Raw genomic sequence first — 20,743 nt, 5'->3', positions numbered from 1 at the left:
ACTGTCCGGAAACAGACCCTTTGTTCCAACTTGTCCATATCGACCAGATATCCCAACCCAATCTAGACCCACCTCCCAGCACCTGGCCCATATCCCTCCAAACCCTTCCTATTCATATATCTATCCAGATGCTCTTAAATGTTGCAACTGTAATAGCCTCCACCACTTCCTCTGGCAGTTCATTCCATACATGTACCACCCTCTGCGGGGAAATGTTGCCCCTTAGGTCTCTTTTATATCTTTCCCCTCTCAACCTAAACCTATGGCCTCTAGTTCTGGACTCCCCTGCCCCATGAAGAGACTTTGTCTATTTATCCTATCCATACCCCTCATGATTTTGTAAACCTCTATAAGGTCACCCCTCAGCCTCTGACGCTCCAGGGAAAACAGCCCTAGCCTATATAAAATCAATAATCCAAAAGCTTTATGGCCAGTAAATTGTCAATCAAAGAATTCCTCTTGGATCTGACATTTACCCCCAAGTCAGGAGCACAAACAGGAGAAATCTCAACTCCACAAATCCACCTTAGGAGAAAGTGCCCAAACAGCTTAAGTTTGGTTCCATGGGTAAATTGTTCATAAGGAATTGGGCCAGCTGCCACTTCAAAGGGTGAAGAGGCAGCCACAATGGCCGTAGGGTGCAGAGATGAGCTGTCTGAAAGGCAAGTCTTGATGCCCAGGCACTTTGCCACGACTGTAAAACAAAATAAGCATTTGTATTCCTTCGTGGTTAAAGTATGCTCATATCTACTTTTAATCATCTCAAAGGGTACATAGCCTACCTTTCCCAAAACTGTCCCTGGACCTATCTAAAGTATAATTTACCATTCCCAAGAACAGTCTGAAGATGTGCAATTTAGGTGGATTGGCCACACTAAATTGACCATAGCATCCAGGGATGTGTAGGCTAGGTGGAATAGCCATAGGAAATGCAGGATTATAGGGTTGGGGGGTGGGGGGAAGGAGGTGAGCCTAGGTGCAATGCTCTTTAGAGGGTCAGTGTGGACTCACTGGGTGAAATGGCTTCCTTCCACATTGTGGGGATGCTATGATTGTATGATTACTCTAGCAAGTTTAGACATTTTGTTGAAAAGTTTAAACTTACAAGTCAATTTTTTTTAACATCCCACTGATGAAATTGAGCCTGTTTCAGTAAACACATTTTTACACGTATATGTCTTTTTCCAGCAACCATAGAAATGCCTGATTTGGGCATCATTTTGGCTAAGATGGAAAGCCTCTCCAGCAAAACATCAGACCTAATGTTATAATATAGAACCACATGTTATTTAGTGTTGTGTATTTATACTTCACCTTCAGAGGAAGCACTTCTTTGTTAATTTCAAAAAAGCTTGCCATGGCCTTAGTCCACGAGCATAGACCTGCAACATTGCCACACACCTTCTTGGCAGTTTCAAGATTGTAATCATCCATATCTAGGTAAGGTTGCAGCAAATCTGTAACCTCTCCAGTGATAGAATCCTGCAGATTAAGCAAAATCTATTAAATCCTTTAAGCAACGTGAATGGATTGGTTAGGCAATGGAAATTCTAATTCCACCAGAAAAAATTTTTCTGGCAATTATATATAACCACAGTGTAATAGATGAGTGTTTAATAATGTAGAACATCACTGTAACTGACTCTTCACATTGCTAAGCTGGATCTGAAAACAATACGACTATTAAATATTGAAAGGACATGCAGTTGTTATACATGAATGAAAGCAAATTTTTTGTGATTAACTTTGTTTATCCATTTAACATAAACTATAAAAGCCATACACTCATAAAGGTGTCATTCCAGTTTCACATCCATTGAATTAATTGTTGTAAATCCATGAGCTGTGTCAGAGCAATCTTGAATGAGAGCAGGGAAAGTAACCTGACAGAGCCCTGCTTATTTTGCCTGACTAGAATTCAGATTTCCCTGCTAGGAGGATGAATAATTCTGCATATGCATGGTTAAAATCTAAAGGCCTGAAGTTCCAATAGCTAATAAGTGCCAGGTTGCACCCATTCTTGACTAGTGGACCATATTCTCCACCAAAGTCTTTAGCAACTGTACAACAGGAGAATATCTGGGATCATTGTCACAACCTAAAGGTTAAAGGTTACCTGCTGAGGAGGTGCCAGCTCTCTTAGGAATGTAGAAACAGTAGCAGGCCATTCTGCTCTTGAGCCTGTAATACCATTTAATGAGGTCATGGCTGATCTGTGGTTGAACTCCATATATCTGCCTTTAACCATCATGTCTTAATACAATTGCTTAACAAAAATTTATCCATCTCAGAATTAAATGTAACAACTGATCCAGCATCCACTTCTGTTTATGAAAGAATTCCAACCATCTACCACCCTTTATGTATAAAAATGATTCCTAACATCTCTGCTAAACAATCTGCCCCTCATTTTTAGACTATGCACCGTAATTCTCCAGCTACTGCAAATGGTTGCCTATTTAAGTTTCCTATGTGAAATGCCACTTTGATGAATATTAAATAATCTGGGCCCAAACACTGCAAAACCAGCAAAAACAATCACATTTTATGTCCCAGTCAAAGCAGGGAGTAATTAAGCTCAAAGTGCTGTACCAGAAACCTGGTATAAAGATGTGGTTCTGAATCGACCTAATTTCTAACAGTTTTGGAATAATGCTACTCACAGGAATATACTGAAGTGAATGTGGACTTTTGAGGTGTAAATGATATGAGACTACAGTATTTACAGACTGAATTGTGTGGAAAGTTGAATATTTAAGACTCATTTATATTAAACATGGAGCACTGGTATGAACCATTCGAGGTGAATCCATAGTCAGGGCCAGACTTGATAAAGCAGAACGAGATTCTATGGAAAAGCTAGTTTTACTCCACTTCCCTCTGGAATTTGGCCATTACTACTTAAACTCAATGTGAAAAGAAATTGCTTTGGTCTTAATGCACAGTTGGAATGTGAATACGCCTCAAATAACTTAAAGGAGGTGCAGGAAGAATCCAAAATGTTCCAACATGAGGTTCCAACCATACACAATGTGAGACTAAACAAACAAAAAAGTCTCAAAAAAATAATAACTGAAAGAACAGATTCAAATCTTATCATAGCAGATGGTGGAATTTAAAATCAATACAAAATATCTGGGATCAAGTATCTATTGATGAACATGAAACCATTGTCGATTGTCAGGAAAACCCATCTGGCTAACTAATATCCTTCAGGGAAGAAAATCTGCTGTCCTCACCTGGTCTGGTCTACATGTCACTCCAGACCCACAGCAATGTGGTCAGCTCTCAACTGCCCTCTGAAATGGCCTAGCAAGCCATTCAGTTCTATCAATCACCATGAAGTATAAACAAAGAAATGAAACCGGATGGACCAGCTGATATCAGTCGAGGCACCAGAAAAGACAATGGCAGAAACAGCCCTGTCAACCCTACAAAGACCTCTTCATTAAAATTTGGGGGCTAGGGCCAAAATTGGGAGAGTTGTCTCACAGATAGATTAAGCAGCAGCCTGACATCGTTGTACTCATGGAACCACACTTTACAGACAATGTCCCAGACATTGGCATCACCATCACCATCCCTGGATATGTCCCGTCCCAATGGCAGTACAGACCCAGTAGAGGTGGTGGCACATTGGTAGGGAGGGAGTTGCCCCGGGAATCCTCACCATTAACTACAGACCCCATGAAGTGTCATGGCTTCAGGTTAAACATGGACAAGGAAACCTCCTATTGACCATCACGTACCATCCCCACTCCAATGGTGAATCACTCCCATGTTGAACAAAATGTCGACGAAACACTGAGGGTGGCATGGGTGCAAAGTGTACGCTAGTGGTGGATTTCAATGTCCATCACCAAGAGTGTCTGGGCAACAGCATTACTGATGGACCGGGTCTGCAGCAGGTGGTGAGGGAAAATGAATTACATCTGGAACCTTTAGAAAATCTCCATTCAAATCAGAAAATTTGGAGGTTTACAATGAAATTGAGCAAATTAATTCCTAAGGAAAAGGTAGACAGTTAACTACCTTTATGTAACTCCTGAGCAACTAATGAACTGACCCCATCCTTCTGGTGGGATGTCAGCAGAGTAGGGATTCTGAGCCTGGGGCTTCTCCACTCCATTCTTTACACTTCTGTTTTCCCCTCTTCTCCCATTTTATTTCTGCATCTACTCACTTCCTGTGAGAAGTTCAGTCATGGCGACGGCATCAATGGTGACAACTGAGCCCAGCACGGACTGAAGTGGGCCCAGTGCGGACTCAAGTGGGTGCAGGGCAAACTCCAGTGGGCCCAGTGTGAGCTTGAGTTACTGGATTAGTGGTGCTGGAAGAGCACAGCAGTTCAGGCAGCATCCGAGGAGCAGTAAAATCGATGTTTCGGGCAAAAGTCCTTCATCAGGAATAAAGGCAGAGAGCCTGAAGGGTGGAGAGATAAGCTAGAGGAAGGTGGGGGTGGGGAGAAAGTAGCATAGAGTACAATAGGTGAGTGGGGGAGAGGATGAAGGTGATAGGTCAAGGAGGAGAATGGAGTGAATAGGTGGAAAAGAAGATAGGCAGGTAGGACAAGTCATGGGGACAGTGCTGAGCTGGAAGTTTGCAACTGGGGTGAGGTGGGGGAAGGGGAAATGAGGAAACTGTTGAAGTCCACATTGATGCCCTGGGGTTGAAGTGTTCCAAGGCGGAAGAGGAGGCGTTCTTCCTCCAGGCGTCTGGTGGTGAGGGAGCAGCGGTGAAGGAGGCCCAGGACCTCCATGTCCTCAGCAGAGTAGGAGGGGGAGTTGAAATGTTGGACCACAGGGTGGTGTGGTTGATTGGTGCGGGTGTCCTGGAAATGTTCCCTAAAGCGCTCTGCTAGGAGGCGTCCAGTCCCCCCAATGTAGAGGAGACCGCATCGGGAGCAACAGATACAATAAATGTTGGTGGATGTGCAGGTAAAACTTTGATGGATGTGGAAGGCTTCTTTAGGGCCTTGGATGGAGGTGAGGGAGGAGGTGTGGGCGCAGGTTTTGCAATTCCTACGGTGGCAGGGGAAGGTGCCAGGATGGGAGGGTGGGTTGTAGGGGATGTATGGACCTGATCGGGTAGTCATGGAGGGAACGGTCTTTGTGGAAGGCGGAAAGGGGTGGGGAGGGAAATATATCCCTGGTGGTGGGGTCTTTTTGGAGGTGGTGGAAATGTCCGCGGATGATTTGGTTTATGCGAAGGTTGGTAGGGTGGAAGGTGAGCACCAGGGGCATTCTGTCCTTGTTACAGTTGGAGGGTTGGGTTCTGAGGGCGGAGGTGCGAGATGTGGACGAGATGCGTCGGAGGGCATCTTTAACCACATCGGAAGGGAAATTGCAGTCTCTAAAGAAGGAGGCCATCTGGTGTGTTCAGACTCGAGTTAGCCCATTGCGGACTTGAGCGGGCTAGCATGGCCTCGAGTGGGTCCCAGCATGGACTGGAGTGGGCCCAGTGAGGATGAGTGGTCCCATTGCAGACTCCAGTAGACGCAGTGCAGGCTCAAGTGGGCCCAGTGCAGACACGAATGGGCCCAGTGTGGAATTGTGGCAGAAGATTCTCTAAGATGATGGCAGATGAGTTGGCAAAGGGGCAACCATGAGACCCAGCATCGGCATTGGTATCAGTGACATGGGCCCAGCAGCAAAGAATGGCACCTGAGGATTGGCAACTTCAACATTGGTTGGGTCTCGCGGAAGTGCATCACAGCAATATCGACAAAAATGGCTTCTGCGGTTGGCATTGGAATTGGAGATATTGGGCTTCAGCTGCAGTGATGCGGTAGACCTGAATTGGTATGCCTGAACTGGACTATGATATGGGGGCATTGGTGGGCCCAGAGCCCATTGTGGAGAAACCGCCTATATCGAGCACAAGAAGAGAGAAAGATTAGTCTCATATCTAAATTTTGGTTATATATCTTAATATCTTCTGTAAGTCAAAATGGTGCGGGAGCATGGTGGCATATTACACTTTTCACTAATTATTTGTTAAATACAAGTGACAATAAATCATTGAAATTCAAATTCAAACTACTTACCTCACAGACAAACAAGCACCAACCCATACCCTTTACATGCCCTGACTTTGACCTGTCACTCCCTTCCCTGCACTGGACCAGACATAACCCCTTTCCCCAGCAGTGGACTGGGCTGGACTGGACACTCTCCTGTCAGACCCGACTTGACACTATTCCTTCTCCCCAACCTCAACTCAACCGAACTGTGCCCTGGGCAGACTTGATCAGCTATTCTAAATGCTGTGCCATTTTCTTTATCAGTTTGCACCCTGACAACTTACCTAATTAGTATCACACCCTTTTCCTACCTGCCACCCTACCTACCTGGCACATTACCACCCGCCCAGCTGGCACCTTATATATCTGCCACCATATCCCTAATCATGTGGCAATCAACATCTACCCAGCACATTCCCAGCTGGCTCCTACTTTTCCTAAAAGCTGTTCCTTTTCTCATCTGGAGGCTCACTGATGATGTTATCTAGTATGGTGACAAAATGTCTGAAAATGAACCTTTCAGTGAGCAAACCTACATCTAGAACCTCAACGTGAGCTACAAATCTTCTCAAAACTCACTAATAATGACATCCAGTTGTGAAAGAAAGAAATAACCACTTGAAGAAAAAGAACAATTTAGTTCAAAATCACATTGTTGTGTTAATAGCAAACTCTGGAAGGTATTAACACACATTTTAACTCCTCTTGACAACAACGTTCAAATCAGCAATCAAATGTTCCAAACAGAAAATGATGCACCCCAAGCCCTTTTATAGTTCTGAACTCCATCCGTTGCCTACTTTACATTTTCAATTCAATACTTCATCTTTTTCTCCTTCCTTCATAGAGTCATAGAGTCATAGAGATGTACAGCATGGAAACAGATCCTTTGGTCCCGACCATGCCGACCAGATATCCCAACCCAATCTAGTCCCACCTGCCAACACCCAACCCATATCCCTCAAAACCCTTCCCATTCATATACCCTTCCAAATGCCTTTTAAATGTTGCAATTGTACCAGCCTCCACCACTTCCTCTGGCAGCACATTCCATACATGTACCACCCTCTGCGGGAAAATGTTGTCCCTTAGGTCTCTTTTATATCTTTCCCCTCTCACCCTAAACCTATGGCCTCTAGTTCTGGATTCCCCTCCTCCAGGGAAAACATTTTGTCTATTTATCCTATACATGCCCCTCAAAATTTTGTAAACCTCCATAAGGTCACCCCTCAGCCTCTGACACTCCAGGGAAAACAGCCCCAGCCTGTTCAGCCTTTCCCTATAGCTCAAATCCTCTAACTCTAGCAACATCCTTGTAAATGTTTTCTGAACCCTTTCAAGTTTCACATCATCTAACTGATGTCCTCTACAGCCGCAACATGACCTCCCAACTCCTGTACTCAATACTCTGACCAAAAAATGAAAGCATACCAAACACCTTCTTCACTATCCTATCTACCTGCAACTCCACTTTCAAGGGACTATGAACCTGCACTCCAAGGTCTCTTTGTTCAGCAACACTCCCTAGGACCTTACCATTACGTCTATAAGTCCTGCTAAGATTTGCTTTCTCAAAATGCAGCACCCCACACTTACCTGATTTAAACTCCATCTGCCTCTTCTCAGCCCATTGGCCCATCTGATCAAGATCCTGTTGTAATCTAAGGTCACCTTCTTCGCTGTCCCATTTTGGTGTCATCTGCAACCTTTCTAACTGTACCTGTTATGCTCACCGACCTCAGGCTCACCGGTCTATAGTTCCCTGGCTTGTCCTTACCACCCTTCTTAAACAGTGGCACCACGTTAGCCAACCTCCAGTCTTCCGACACCTCACCTGTGATTATCGATGACACAAATATCTCAGCAAGAGGCCCAGCAATCACTTCTCTAGCTTCCCATAGAGTTTTAGGGTACACCTGATCAGATCCTGGGGATTTATTCACCTTTATGGGTTTCAAGACATCCAGCACTTCCTCCTCTGTAATATGGACATTTTGAAGGTATCACCATCTATTTCGCTACTTTCTATCTCTTCCATATCCTTTTCCACAATAAATACTGATGCAAAATATTCGTTTGGTATCTCCCCCATTTTCAGTGGTTCCACACAAAGGCCGCCTTGCTGATGTTTTTAATTGTCACAACGTACTTCCTATCATGTTCATCATCGTGCCCCATTCCAACCATCATGTATTTCTCATTAACTCCAATGTATTTTATTTCCATACCTTTCAAAATACTTTCCTTTTATTAAATTTAATCAATGGATGCCAATGTTGTTGGTATTCCAAATGCAACCAATGATGCAACTAATAGAGTCACCCATCAATGTTGCAAAGACAATAAACAATAGACAATAGGTGCAGGAGTAGGCCATTCTGCCCTTCGAGCCAGCACATCCATTCATTATGATCATGGCTGATCATCCTCAATCAGTAAGGTAAAAACAATGACTGCAGATGCTGGAAACCAGATTTTGGATTAGTGGTGCTGGAAGAGAACAGCAGTTCAGGCAGCATGCTGCTCCTCGGATGTTGCCTGAACTGCTGTGCTCTTCCAGCACCACTAATCCAACATCCTCAATCAGTATCCTGTTCCTGCCTTATCCCCATAACCCTTGATTCCTTAAGAGCTCTATCCAACTCTTTCTTGAAGAGTTCATTCATTTATTTCCCAATACAGTCTACAGCACATTAGCTACACTGCTGACATAAATGGTCACCAGTTCAGGTTTGATGAATTCCTAGAAGTCCAAAACCAATGTATATGAAATCTGGACATGTGGTATGCAGTCACATGACATCAGATCACTGCAATTTGCAAATATTATTATCCAACAGTTTTTTAAATGTACTTACACATGTGGATGATCTAAAAAAAATGCAAAATTTTGATTGCATTTGAGACACATAAAAATAAATTAGGGTGGAATCTTCCCAGCCCCTGAATGGCATGGGCCATGCCAAAAGGTTTGGCAGAATCACATGAGATGGCCAGTGAGAAGCAAAAACCCCATTTTCCAACCAAGTGTTGAATAGTGAGATGAAATTCTCACCAGTGAGTGGTAAGTGACCTACTTGCATGTATTAACATCCTGAGTATTACTTAATTTCATCTCATTGATACACGGTTTCCCATTCTCCCAGCAGAGCACCAACCATTCTCTGTCCAACATGTCCAGGACAAATAAACAAACCATGCAGGATAGCTGTGAACTGCCAGCATTTGACTGGGTACATTATGGGCTTTTAAAGAGGACAGAGGGACCAGAAATTCCTCGAAGTCCCAGCAGGGGGCAGTACTTTGGCTTGCAGGGAGTGGGAGAATACAATGGGAGGAGTGCCATAAAGACTATTCTTAAGAAGCCGCATCAGAGTCACAAACGTAATGTTTTATCTCACTCAACAGATATAGCCAGACCTGCTGAATTTCACCAGCATTTATACAAAATCATGAAAGGTTTGAACAGAGCAGATAGGGCAAAAGTGTTCCCATCAGTAAAAGAATTACAGCCAAGCAGGAGCAGATTTTTCAACATTGGCATAAGAAGCAGTGGAGACATGAGGAAAATCATTTTCATGCAGCATGTATTTAAGATTTGGAATAAATTGTCTGAAAGTGGATGCAGATTCAGTTCAGATATTTTAGTGAAACTGGATTATTACCTGAAGCGAACAAATGCACAGAACAACAGGGAGAGAACCAAGGAGTGACACAAGGTCATTTTCTCCTTTGGAGAGACAACAGAGACATACCTTGCTAGACATTCTAATATCTCCTGTAATAGTAGATTCTTATTTTGCTTGGTACATTCAGTAGATTATTTTTAAATGTGAGAAGTTTCAATTGACAACTTAATTTCCATCAACAGAGTAGTTGTTGAATGATGGGAAATAGTTGATTAGTTTCCGCATACAAGCAATTAATTGGTAGAGGTTTGGAGGTAATAGTGAATCCAGTTTTGGGGCATTTCCTGAGACCTTAGATTAGTCATAAGATACCTTTCAGTTCTGGATGAACCACTGTGTAAAGGTTCTTCATTGTTAAAGGAGATTGACCAGAGTATAATAAATCAAGTTCCAAACTTTAACTAAATCGATTTAAATTCTGATAATTCACAACTGAAATCAGCTCACACAGGCAAAAATGACAGGAAAGGTTTATTACCTTTGCAAATGTCAGCAACATGTTAAGAAATGATGAGTTGTTCATCAGCTTTGAAGCTTCACCCCATGAAGGTTTCACACAAGGTCGATCTGGATCAAGAGTCACAGAATCTACTTTTCTTTGGAAGAGAAGCAGCACACAGTCCATGATTCGCATGATCAAGTGAGGTGGTTTGCCTAACTTGCGCACTGTGGCAATATCAGCAGGTTTGATAGTCTGGAAATATTGTAAAGCAATGTACATTATTATTTCAGTTAAAGACTTCTAATCTTACTCATCAAAAATGCAAACAATCACTAATAAAGATTCTGTTAAGTTACTGTTTAATATACTAGTTAAGTACACTAGTATGTATCCAGCACACTAATGTTCCAAAACAGAAATTGCTCAAGAAATAATTCTGAAGAAGGATCACTGGACTTGAAATGTTAACTGTATTCTCTTCAAAGATGCTGCCAGACCTGCTATGTTTCTGCAGAAGTTACTGCTCTTATTTCAGATTTCCACAGTTCTTCATTTTATATTCTTATTGCAACATTGAAAAATGCACATTAATATAAATACATCACAGGGTAACCACTGACTTCATGGGAGAAAATGAGGACTGCAGATGCTGGAGATCAGAGTCAAAAGTGTAGCTGTCCTGCTCCTTGGACACTGTCTTCACGCTTATGTGTTATGTAAGTGCACATGCTCTAAAACGCAGTCAACCTGTGGCAAAAATTAAAATTTATCCACATAGTTTCTCCAATTAACTTTGAATGATGAATTTAAGGAAAACTATTGTTGCTGTGGTATGTCCAAGATATACAATATTTGTTTGGTCCACCTGCCAACTCATACTCAGGAAATCTAAGCAAACACACAATTGTTTGTTGTGGTTCTGTTCGTCGAGCTAGGAATTTGTGTTGCAGACATTTCGTCCCCTGTCTAGGTGACATCCTCAGTGCTTGGGAGCCTCCTGTGAAGCGCTTCTGTGACGTTTCCTCCGGCATTTATAGTGATTTGTACCTGCCGCTTCCGGTTGTCAGTTCCAGCTGTCTGCTGCAGTGGCCGATATATTGGGTCCCAGGTCGATGTGCTTATTGATTAAATCTGTGGATGAGTGCCATTCCTCTAGGAATTCCCTGGCTGTTCTCTGTTTGGCTTGTCCTATAATAGTAGTGTTGTCCCAGTCAAACTTATGTTGCTTGTCATCTGAGTGTGTGGCTACTAAGGATAGCTGGTCATGTTATTTTGTAGCTAGTTGTGTTCATGGATGCATCAAGACACTGTTCAAAAGGGCCACAACACACTGCAGAACACCAGAACTGCAAAAAGAAGAAGAAGAACACCGAGAAAATGTATTCTCCAAAAACGGATACCCCCGCAATTTCATCAACAGATGCCTAAGGGAAAGACAATGGAATGAGGACATGCCACAACGCAAAGGATTAGTCACACTACCATACATCAAAAACATTTCTGAACTGACAGCCAGACTACTGCGACCACTAGGACTCATAACAGCACACAAACCAACAGCCACTCTCAGACAACTCACCAGAACGAAGGACCCGATACCCAGCATGAGCAAAACCAACATAGTGTACAAAATCCCATGCAAGGACTGCACAAAACGCTACATAGGACAAACAGGAAGACAGCTAAGGGTCCGCATCCATGAATACAAACTAGCCACGAAACGGCATGACCAGCTATCCTTAGCAGCCACACATTCAGATGACAAGCAACATGAGTTCGACTGGGACAACACTACTATTATAGGACAAGCCAAACAGAGAGCAGCCAGGGAATTCCTAGAGGAATGGCACTCATCCACAGATTCAATCAATAAACACATCGACCTGGACCCAATATACCGACCACTGCAGCGGACAGCTGGAACTGACAACTGGAAGCGGCAGGTACAAATCACTATAAATGCTGGAGGAAACATCACAGAATCGCTTCACAGGAGGCTCCCAAGCACTGAGGATGTCACCTAGACAGGGGACGAAACATCTGCAACACAAACTCCCAGCTCGGCGAACAGAACCACAACAACGAGCACCGGAGCTACAAATCTTCTCCCAAACTTTGACCACAATTGTTTACAATTAGAACATGACATTAAATGGTTGTATAAAGACAGAAACTGATTTCTGGCATTTTTTCTCATCATATATTACATATTTAAATATCGCTTTAAAAAAGCAAGACATTGAAGCTTTGTGTCTTGCACTCATCAGGACTGAAACACAACAAAAAGTCAATAATAGAAAGGCAGCAACAATTTATACAGTATGAGAAGAGACTGTTGATTGGTTGGCATGGAAATGCACCAGGAACTGTTAATCGTATTCCTTTGATGGCAATTCAATTTATTCATTAAGCTTCATTTGGCAAGAGTTTTGTCTACAATGATCTGCTCCAGCCCATAGTCTTATATGAGACTTTCCATATATTGAACTGTCACAGTTCTACCATCACATTAATGCATTTCTGGCTTGACAACAGCAATCTGGGGACAGGATAAGGGATGGTGATGTGTCCTGAGTGTAGCATATGGGAATGTATTGATTGTGACGTAATCCCAGACGACTCCATTGGCAATAACTGTCTGCAGCTTGTGCAACTTCAACTCAGAGTTATCAAGCTAATGTTTAAGCTGTAGGCATCACAAGTCATTGGGAAGTTAACAAGATGACCTTCACATCCCTGAGGATAAGCAGAACTTCAGAGTGGGTCAATGGTCAACGTCAGGTAGTTGTGACTGTGAGTCAGGCAGTTATAGGGGACCAACATATAGCGATGGAGAAGCCTTATCCCAACAGACAGGAGATGCTGGCTACTGTATAAATGCGGAGAAGCATAGTTGTGTAGGTGATCAAATTCATCATGACACCATGGTACAGGATGCCTTTGAATGCAAGGGCAGAAAGGAATAAGGTATTATAAGAGACAATATGTATCAGGGAAACCTGACCCAGATCTAGAATTTAGGTGATAATCACAATTTCATGATGGATATGGAGGAATATCAGCTCACATCCACTTTCAATGTAAATACCTCTGTTGCTCAGGCTGCTATTTTTGTTAGAATGAGATAAAACTCACATACAGCAGGAATCTTTGACAGACAGCAACATCAGCCGTGTCTATGCAAACAAATTATGTTATGATTCAGTGGCAGACAGGTGCTGGAAGCAACTAGCTTCATGCAGACCCCTGCATGAGGATTTACTGTCTGTCACAGGAATCTCTTTCTAGCAATCTCAGAAGAAAAGAGTTTTATTGGCATCCCTGCTTCATTACCACAATAACCAATGGTATTTACAGAACACATTCAGCAGCTTAAAATACCTCCAAGCACTTCACAAGAGCATGTCAGACAAAAAGTGACACCAAGCCAAAGAAGGTGAACACTAAGACAAAGATTCAAATGGCTGATCTAATAGGCAGCCTTTAAGCAGCATCTTAAAGAAGAAGAGATAGGTATAACTATTTGTGACAGGATTCCAGCACTTAGCAACCAGGCAGCTAAAGGCTCAGCTGTCAATTACAGAGTAAAGGAAGTTGGTGATACACAAGAGATCAAAACTTTAGTGTTGTAGAGTTTGAGAGAAATGCACAGATAGGAAAGTTACAGCAGTACAGGGTGCTGCTATCAAGGGATTTGGTGAAAAGAAAACAAGATGACATATAGATATATCATCTCTTGGTGACAGATTTACAGACACCTGTAATCAAAGGGGTAGCTCATTCTGTGGACGTAAAGGTCAGTATTTACACTACTGGATCTTCCATGTCTCCATTCCAGTGACAAAGTAAATTGATTTTTATCTTCACAAAAAGGGTAAGAGATGCCTATTGCAATATCTTTCAGCTATTTGTTTACAGACTCCATTTCATTCTTCCATGTTGGTTTTGCTTTGATATTCATCCTAAAAAGGCTAAAACTTAATTCCTGATGCAGCCTCATTTCAAAATTGGCCTTTCTCTCTTTTAACTGAAGGTGCTAGCTCCTACTCCAAAACATTACCAGTAGTCATATTCTCTGTGTCTGACACCAGCAGTGCAAAAACATACTTAAATTAAATACCTGAGCTGCACTTGACATTAGCAGAAAGCACAGGTCTCCATTTTCCCAGCATGTAGTGCAGAAGATGCAATGTGACCACTGTAGCAGTTACACAAATGATCACAATGTCAACTTCATAAAAATTACAAGTGTAAGAAAATTGACAGTTATTAAATAAAGGGTAAAAACAATGACTGCAGATGCTGGAAACCAGATTCTGGATTAGTGGTGCTGAAAGAGCACAGCAGTTCGGGCAGCATCCGAGGAGCAGTAAAATCGACATTTTGGGCAAAAGTCCTTCATCGGCCTGCTGTTATAACCAAGTAGTTTCAGAACAAGAAGACCAAAGCTGAAGGTTGAGAACTGAAATTTAAATAACTTATGGAACTAAAACAACACTGAATCATTTCCAACTGTTATGAGAAAATCAAAAGAAACAAGAGCCGGAAAAGGTTATTCAGCCCATCAAGCCTGCCCTACTGTTTTTTTTCTATTTTATTGTTTATGAGATGTGGAACCTCTGCCTATGTTGTATTCACAAGCAGAATGTATTTTAAAGGGTGCAATCTAAATGGCAGTACCCCTACCAATCAGCATTTTCTTCTCAGTATAAATGCTGGTTTTTCAAGTGAATTACTATTCTTGTGAAATGTCCTGATGAGTGAAGATGAAATGGTTCAACAAAATGTGTTATTTTCAGGAGTACAAAAATGGATTTCGGCAAAAATCAGCTGCTAATGAATAAATGAAGGTTTCCCTGCATATAATTGTGCCATTAAGACACACTGTCTCAACTTAATAAAAGATCAAATGTTAGTTACATATTCATTAAAAATACTTTATTTTCATTATGTAGGTGCCACAAATCCTTTGGGTGGGAATCAGGCGGCTTTAAAAATGGTGGCTGAGGAGAAGGTTGTATGTAAACAATGCCTAAACCCAATAGAACTGTCCACCTTGTCACAACTTGTCAATAAGGGAAGGGGTTTGTGTCATAGTAGTAATCAGGAGACCCAGGTTAATGTTCTGTGAACAATGATTCAAATCCCACTGTGGCAGATGTTGAAATTTGTATTCAATAAAATATATAATTAAAAATGCCAGCCTCATTGTAACCATTGTCAATTGTCATAACAGAAAACCTATTAGGTTCAATAGTACCCCTTTAGGGAATGGAAACAGCTATCCTTACCTGGTTTGGTCTTCATGTGATTCAAGACCCACATTAATATAGTTGACTCTCATCTCTCCTCTAAAATGGCCCCAGGAAGTCATTTGGGTCAAGACAAACTTAAAGACAGGCAAGAAGTTCTGGTTAAGCCAGAGATATCCACGTCTCATGAATGCATAAGAAAGTGCTGATCTGTTACCAAGTACCAGCTATCAAAAAATGTCAAAACTTGTATTTAGAGACTGAGATTGTTTATCTCAATCAGGTGTGTTCTATGATGTAGAAATGTTAAAAGTAGAATATATATCCTATGTGCATGTGTACTTGTGACCATTCAATGACTTGGTATTGTAGGTGACAAGGAAGGCGGTGGTAGGTTGAAATAGTCAGTAAGTTGGCATAGGAGAATGAGGGGCCATTTAGTTGCATGTGTTGACATGGGTGTGTCAGGAGAGTAATGAATGTGAGGCAATGTGAGGATGAGAGATATAAAATATTTCTTCCCTTTTGGATAGGCAGGATGCTTTTGGTGAAGTTAAGTCACTGTTTGGGAGAGGTAAAATACCTTTTGATGGAGATACTGCAGACTTTGGGGTTGTGAAAAGACATGTTTGTGCATAAACAGTGCATAAAGGCTGAAAAGTTATCAAAAAACTGTCCAAACCATTCATATTTTTTAAAAAAGAAACAGTGCTAGATTTTTCAGAATGTTTATTTAATTAAAACAATTATAGGATTTGTGCTGTGTGACTGATTTCCCAAGCTATAATTTTCACAATGGGGTATTTAGTGATGGACAGCTCCAAATGCTTATTGAATGGAAATGTTGACATACTTGACAATGGTTAAGTGTATTTTTTATTCACAGAAAGGGAAAACACTGCAGATGCTGAAAATATGAAACAAATACAGAGAATGCTGGAGAAACTCATCAGATTAGGCAGCATCTGTGGATAGAAACACAGTTAATGTTTCAAGTCTAATGTAGACTCTTCATCAGAACTGATGTAAGTCATACAGCAAAAGTCTTTGAAGCAAAATGCTTATTTTCAGAAGGAATTTGTTGAAGCAAATCAATACGCCAAATGTTTTGTAGCAATAAGAGTTTGATTTTTTCCCAATAGCGACATCATCAATAGATTATTAAATTTATTTCCTAAGATAATGCCTCCTGGTTAACACTCAAATTAGATAATACTTGAATTGGCATGAATTGGGAAAGTCAACAGTGGTGAGTTGGGGATAAGGATTGGCACTGGAGTGACTATGTCGATAACGAATCATATAGATGACTGGAGACATATTGGATGTGAAGGACCATGGGAGATATGTAAGGTGGCTAAAGGGTATGAGCAGCCATGGGTTTGGGTACAGGGGTACAGGTTATCATCAATGGTAAATGAAAGGAGTGAGTAAATGAAAATAATAAGAATCTTTTACTATTTTAATTTAAAAATTGAACAAAGTGCTGAAGCACTGAGACAGATTTTCAGCTCAGCCTATGTCAAGAAGTGCCAACCTCTTAGGGTCTTACCCAGTCACTCAGCCTGACTCCCAATCCACACCCCGCTCAGCCACCGCGCTGTCACTCCCGCCACACACTCAGAGAATGGAAGTCAGAACTATGGCCATCCATTAATAAAGAACAGGTTCACAGAACTAGAATTTCCCCTGACTTTGTGCACCTGACCTGGGCCCAAAAACAGCCAGAGAATTCACATCTCACAAATTAATTTTCTTACAGATTACATTGACTCATGTTGAGTCAGCTGAAAACTTTACTAGCTAGATCAATATGTTTTATGCAATGTTGTTTGACAAAGTCTTATTGTACATGGTATAAGAACCTAACAATTAAGGCCAAAGAAGCATTTGACCCAAGTAATAAGGCTAAAGCTGAAAACCACAATAACATATACTTACCTAGCACTCTAATGTAATAAGATGCCCCAAGGTACTTCACAAGTGCATTATAAAATGCAATATGACACTAGGCATTTAAATTGATGTTAAGTCAGGTGACTAAGAGGTCAAAGAGGTAAGTTTTAAGAAATGCTTTCAAAGTGGAAAGCAAAGAGGCAGAGCAATGTTTGGAGGATATTCCAAACTCAGGTCATATGGAACTGAAGACATAGGAATCACAATGGGAAAACAAAAATTAAATTGAAATTAAAATTAAAGATGAATGTAGATTTCTGTAAGGGGTGCCAGAGAAGATTATAGAAAAATGGGTGAGTGAGCCACAGCAGTTTTTGAAAATAAGGATGAAAATGTTAAGACATAAAAATTGCTTTAGTGGGAGCCAATGTAGGTCAATAAGCCCCAGAGATAATCAGTGAACATGACTCAGTGTGAATTGGAAAATGGGCAGCAATGCTTTGGATGATGGAGGAATTACAAAGAGTATAGTGTGTGGAAATAGTCAAATCTAGAGATAACAAAGATATGAATAAGCTCTTTAATAGAATTCTAACGAGTGTCTTTCAGCAGCAGATGAATAAAGGACAAAGTCAGTTGGGACATCATGTTGCAGCTGTACAAGACTTTGATGAGGCCACTTTTACAATTCTACATACAATTCTGGCTGCCCTGCTACAGGAAGAAGGTTCTTAAACTAGAAAGAGTACAGACAATATTTACAAGGATGTGACAGAGATTGGAGGGTTTGAGTTCTTAAAAGAGTCAAGATAGGCTGGCCCTGGAGGGTCGGGGCAGAGGGCTGACCTTATAGAAGTTCATAAAATCATGAGCTGCATGGAAAAAGGTAAATAGGGTGGGGGAGTCTAAAACTATAAGGCATCAGTTTAAGGTGAGAGAGGTATGATTTAAAAGGGGCCTAAGGGCAACTTTTTCACACAGAGGGTATAGTGTATGTATGGAATGATCTGCCAGAGGAACTGGTGGAGACAGCAAATAATTACAACATTTAGAAGACCTTTGGAGGGATGTATGAATAGGAAAGGTTTAGAGGGGTATGGGCCAAATACAGGCAAATGGGACTAGTTCAGTTTAGGTAACCTGGTTGGCATGAATCAGTTGGACTGTTTCTGTGCTGTACGACTCTATGACTGTCTAATAGATGTCCCTGCTGATGGTACAAATAGATGGTTAAAAGCTCATCTTGGGATCAAACTTGATGTCAAAGCTTAGAACAGACTGCTCAATCTAAGATTATCTTCGCCACCGTCAAGAAGAGGTTTGGAGGCAAATGCTAGAGCTCTGAGTTTGGAGCAAGAAGCAAATGCAATGGTTTTAGTGTCCCAAGTATTTCATTTTCTGAACCTGTGACATTTATTTATGAATATAACACAACCAATAAAACTGGAGGAAAGTAGATGGTTATGAAAAATATACAATTCAAAATTTATTTAGCTGCATCTCTCCATTGCAATTTGTGTGTTCCCCGTGCATTTCTATGCTGGAGAAATTAACAGGTTAGTTGACAAAAAGTTGTTTCTCCTTGAGGGAGAGTCTAGGATCAGACGGCATCATCTCAGAATAAGGAAGAATTTGTTTTCTCAATGGATAGTGAACCTATAGAATTCCTAACCACAGAGGGTCATTGAGGCTGGTCGTTAAATATATTCAAGGCTGAGAGAGTCATTTTTATTCAGTAAGAGAATCAAGGGTAAGGGGCGAAGGCAGAAAAGTGGAGCTGAGGATTATCAAATCAGCCGTTATTTCATTGAATGGGAGAGCAGCTGCAATGGGCTGAGTGGCCTAATTCTGGCTCTTTGTATTATAATCTGTCAGTTGTACACAGTATTTTATTAATAAATTGACTCAAGAAAAGATTGCAGTTTTATTAAAATTCTGATAAGATCAAGGAATTCCAGACAACGAACAATGTAAATACGTTGTGCTATTTTTTTAAGTTCTACAGGCATCAAATTGTTCTTTCCATCCCAAGCATGTATACCCATTGTAACAGGCTCTCAAAAAATACATGGTGTGCTCGGAGAAGTTCTTTAATAGAAGCCTGATAAATATGTGGTGCCAGGAAATGATTGCTTCCTTTCTTTCACCCTGAAGAGAAAATGTAAAGATCAACAACATCATCTTTTGTGGCTTTTGAAATAGAATAATTGAGAAGGAAGAATTGGAAAATAAATTCATGTTAACACATGCCTAATAGTTGACTACTTAAATGCTTGACCTTGCCAGTTCAGAATTAGTAAATCTGATTGCGCACAATGTACTGACATATATTGTTAGGATACAAACCTGCAAAGCTGCTTCTGCCTCTTCTAAAGCAGGCTTAGCTGCCTCCAATTTCGTCTCAGCTATTGCTTTGTCAGCTGCAATTTCATCTACAATTATCTGAGCCTTGTCTTTCACTTTTTGAACCTGCGTTTTAACTGTTTCGGCAGCCTGGGCCTTTAAAGTCACTTCCTCGAGAACTTCATCTGCTTTTTTTGAAGCAACTGCCAAGTCTTTTTCCTTAATCACAAGTTCTTTGGACAGCTCATTCACTGACACCTCGGCTTCCATTAGCTTTGCCAGACCTACATAAAAAAGGGACAACTGTTTAAGTGGAAACAAGTGCCAGCTTTCTTAAACTAAATTGACAATCTAATTCAGAACATTAAAAATCAATACATTTTAAGATCGATGTTGCTATGGTGCATCTTAAGGCTTTAGGCAGCAATATAATAGATTCCTTGTAACAATACTGTCACAGTTATGTTTTTTTAAAGTAAAACAGAGTGATAATAGAATCTATTTGTAACATTGCAAAGACATGGGTCCTATATTTGGACAACATGCACGTATTTATGTTTTTCCACTGGTGAATTTAAAGATGGGATAACCTGCCGTGCCCAGCATGCAGCCTCTATGCTGTGTACCCACCCACGTCTGTTAAGCCTGTAACTTTATGGGGCGGAGCAGAAGAAGATATCACATGGTCCTCCTGCCCTGGCTCTGCTGAAGACCTTCAAGAGCAAATTAATGGCCACTTAAGAACCATATTGTGCCGTAGCTAGTATTTTACACACGCCAGGATGTGTGTGTGTGTGTTTTTGGGGGGAGGGGGTGGGGAGGTGGGGAGACACCCACATCAGACAGCAGCTTAAGCTGTGCAGACTGGTTTAGGGCAAGGGTGTGACCTTTATAGGCCTCGTGAGGCCAGTGAGACATCCCATCTCCAGATTGTCTGCCTTCTCAGTTTAAGCCTCTATCTTACCACTTGAACAATGCTTTACACCCCACTGAGCCACCCCACCAAGACCCCTAATCCTGTAATTAGCTGGTGTTTCAGCATGGTGGGAGCTAGAGCAGTTCCTGCAATTGCCTTCTGGGATTACAGAATTGCCAATCA

General features: G+C 41.4%; 1 protein-coding gene across 1 annotated transcript in view; it reads right to left on the bottom strand.

Annotated features, from left to right (window-relative positions):
* Window positions 1–20,743, bottom strand: part of dnah5l (dynein, axonemal, heavy chain 5 like) — a 340,633-nt gene that overhangs the window by 107,950 nt on the left and 211,940 nt on the right. Inside the window, exons 56-58 of the mRNA XM_060825520.1 lie at window positions 19,648–19,928; window positions 10,190–10,405; window positions 1,315–1,482 (exon numbers count right to left, since the gene is read on the bottom strand). Of these exons, the coding sequence (XP_060681503.1) occupies window positions 1,315–1,482; window positions 10,190–10,405; window positions 19,648–19,928 (665 nt within the window). The remainder of the gene's footprint in view (window positions 1–1,314; window positions 1,483–10,189; window positions 10,406–19,647; window positions 19,929–20,743) is intronic.

This window comes from Hemiscyllium ocellatum, chromosome 5, assembly GCF_020745735.1.
Source record: "Hemiscyllium ocellatum isolate sHemOce1 chromosome 5, sHemOce1.pat.X.cur, whole genome shotgun sequence".
Taxonomy (NCBI): domain Eukaryota; kingdom Metazoa; phylum Chordata; class Chondrichthyes; order Orectolobiformes; family Hemiscylliidae; genus Hemiscyllium; species Hemiscyllium ocellatum.
This window is presented reverse-complemented; position numbering and strand designations above follow the sequence as displayed.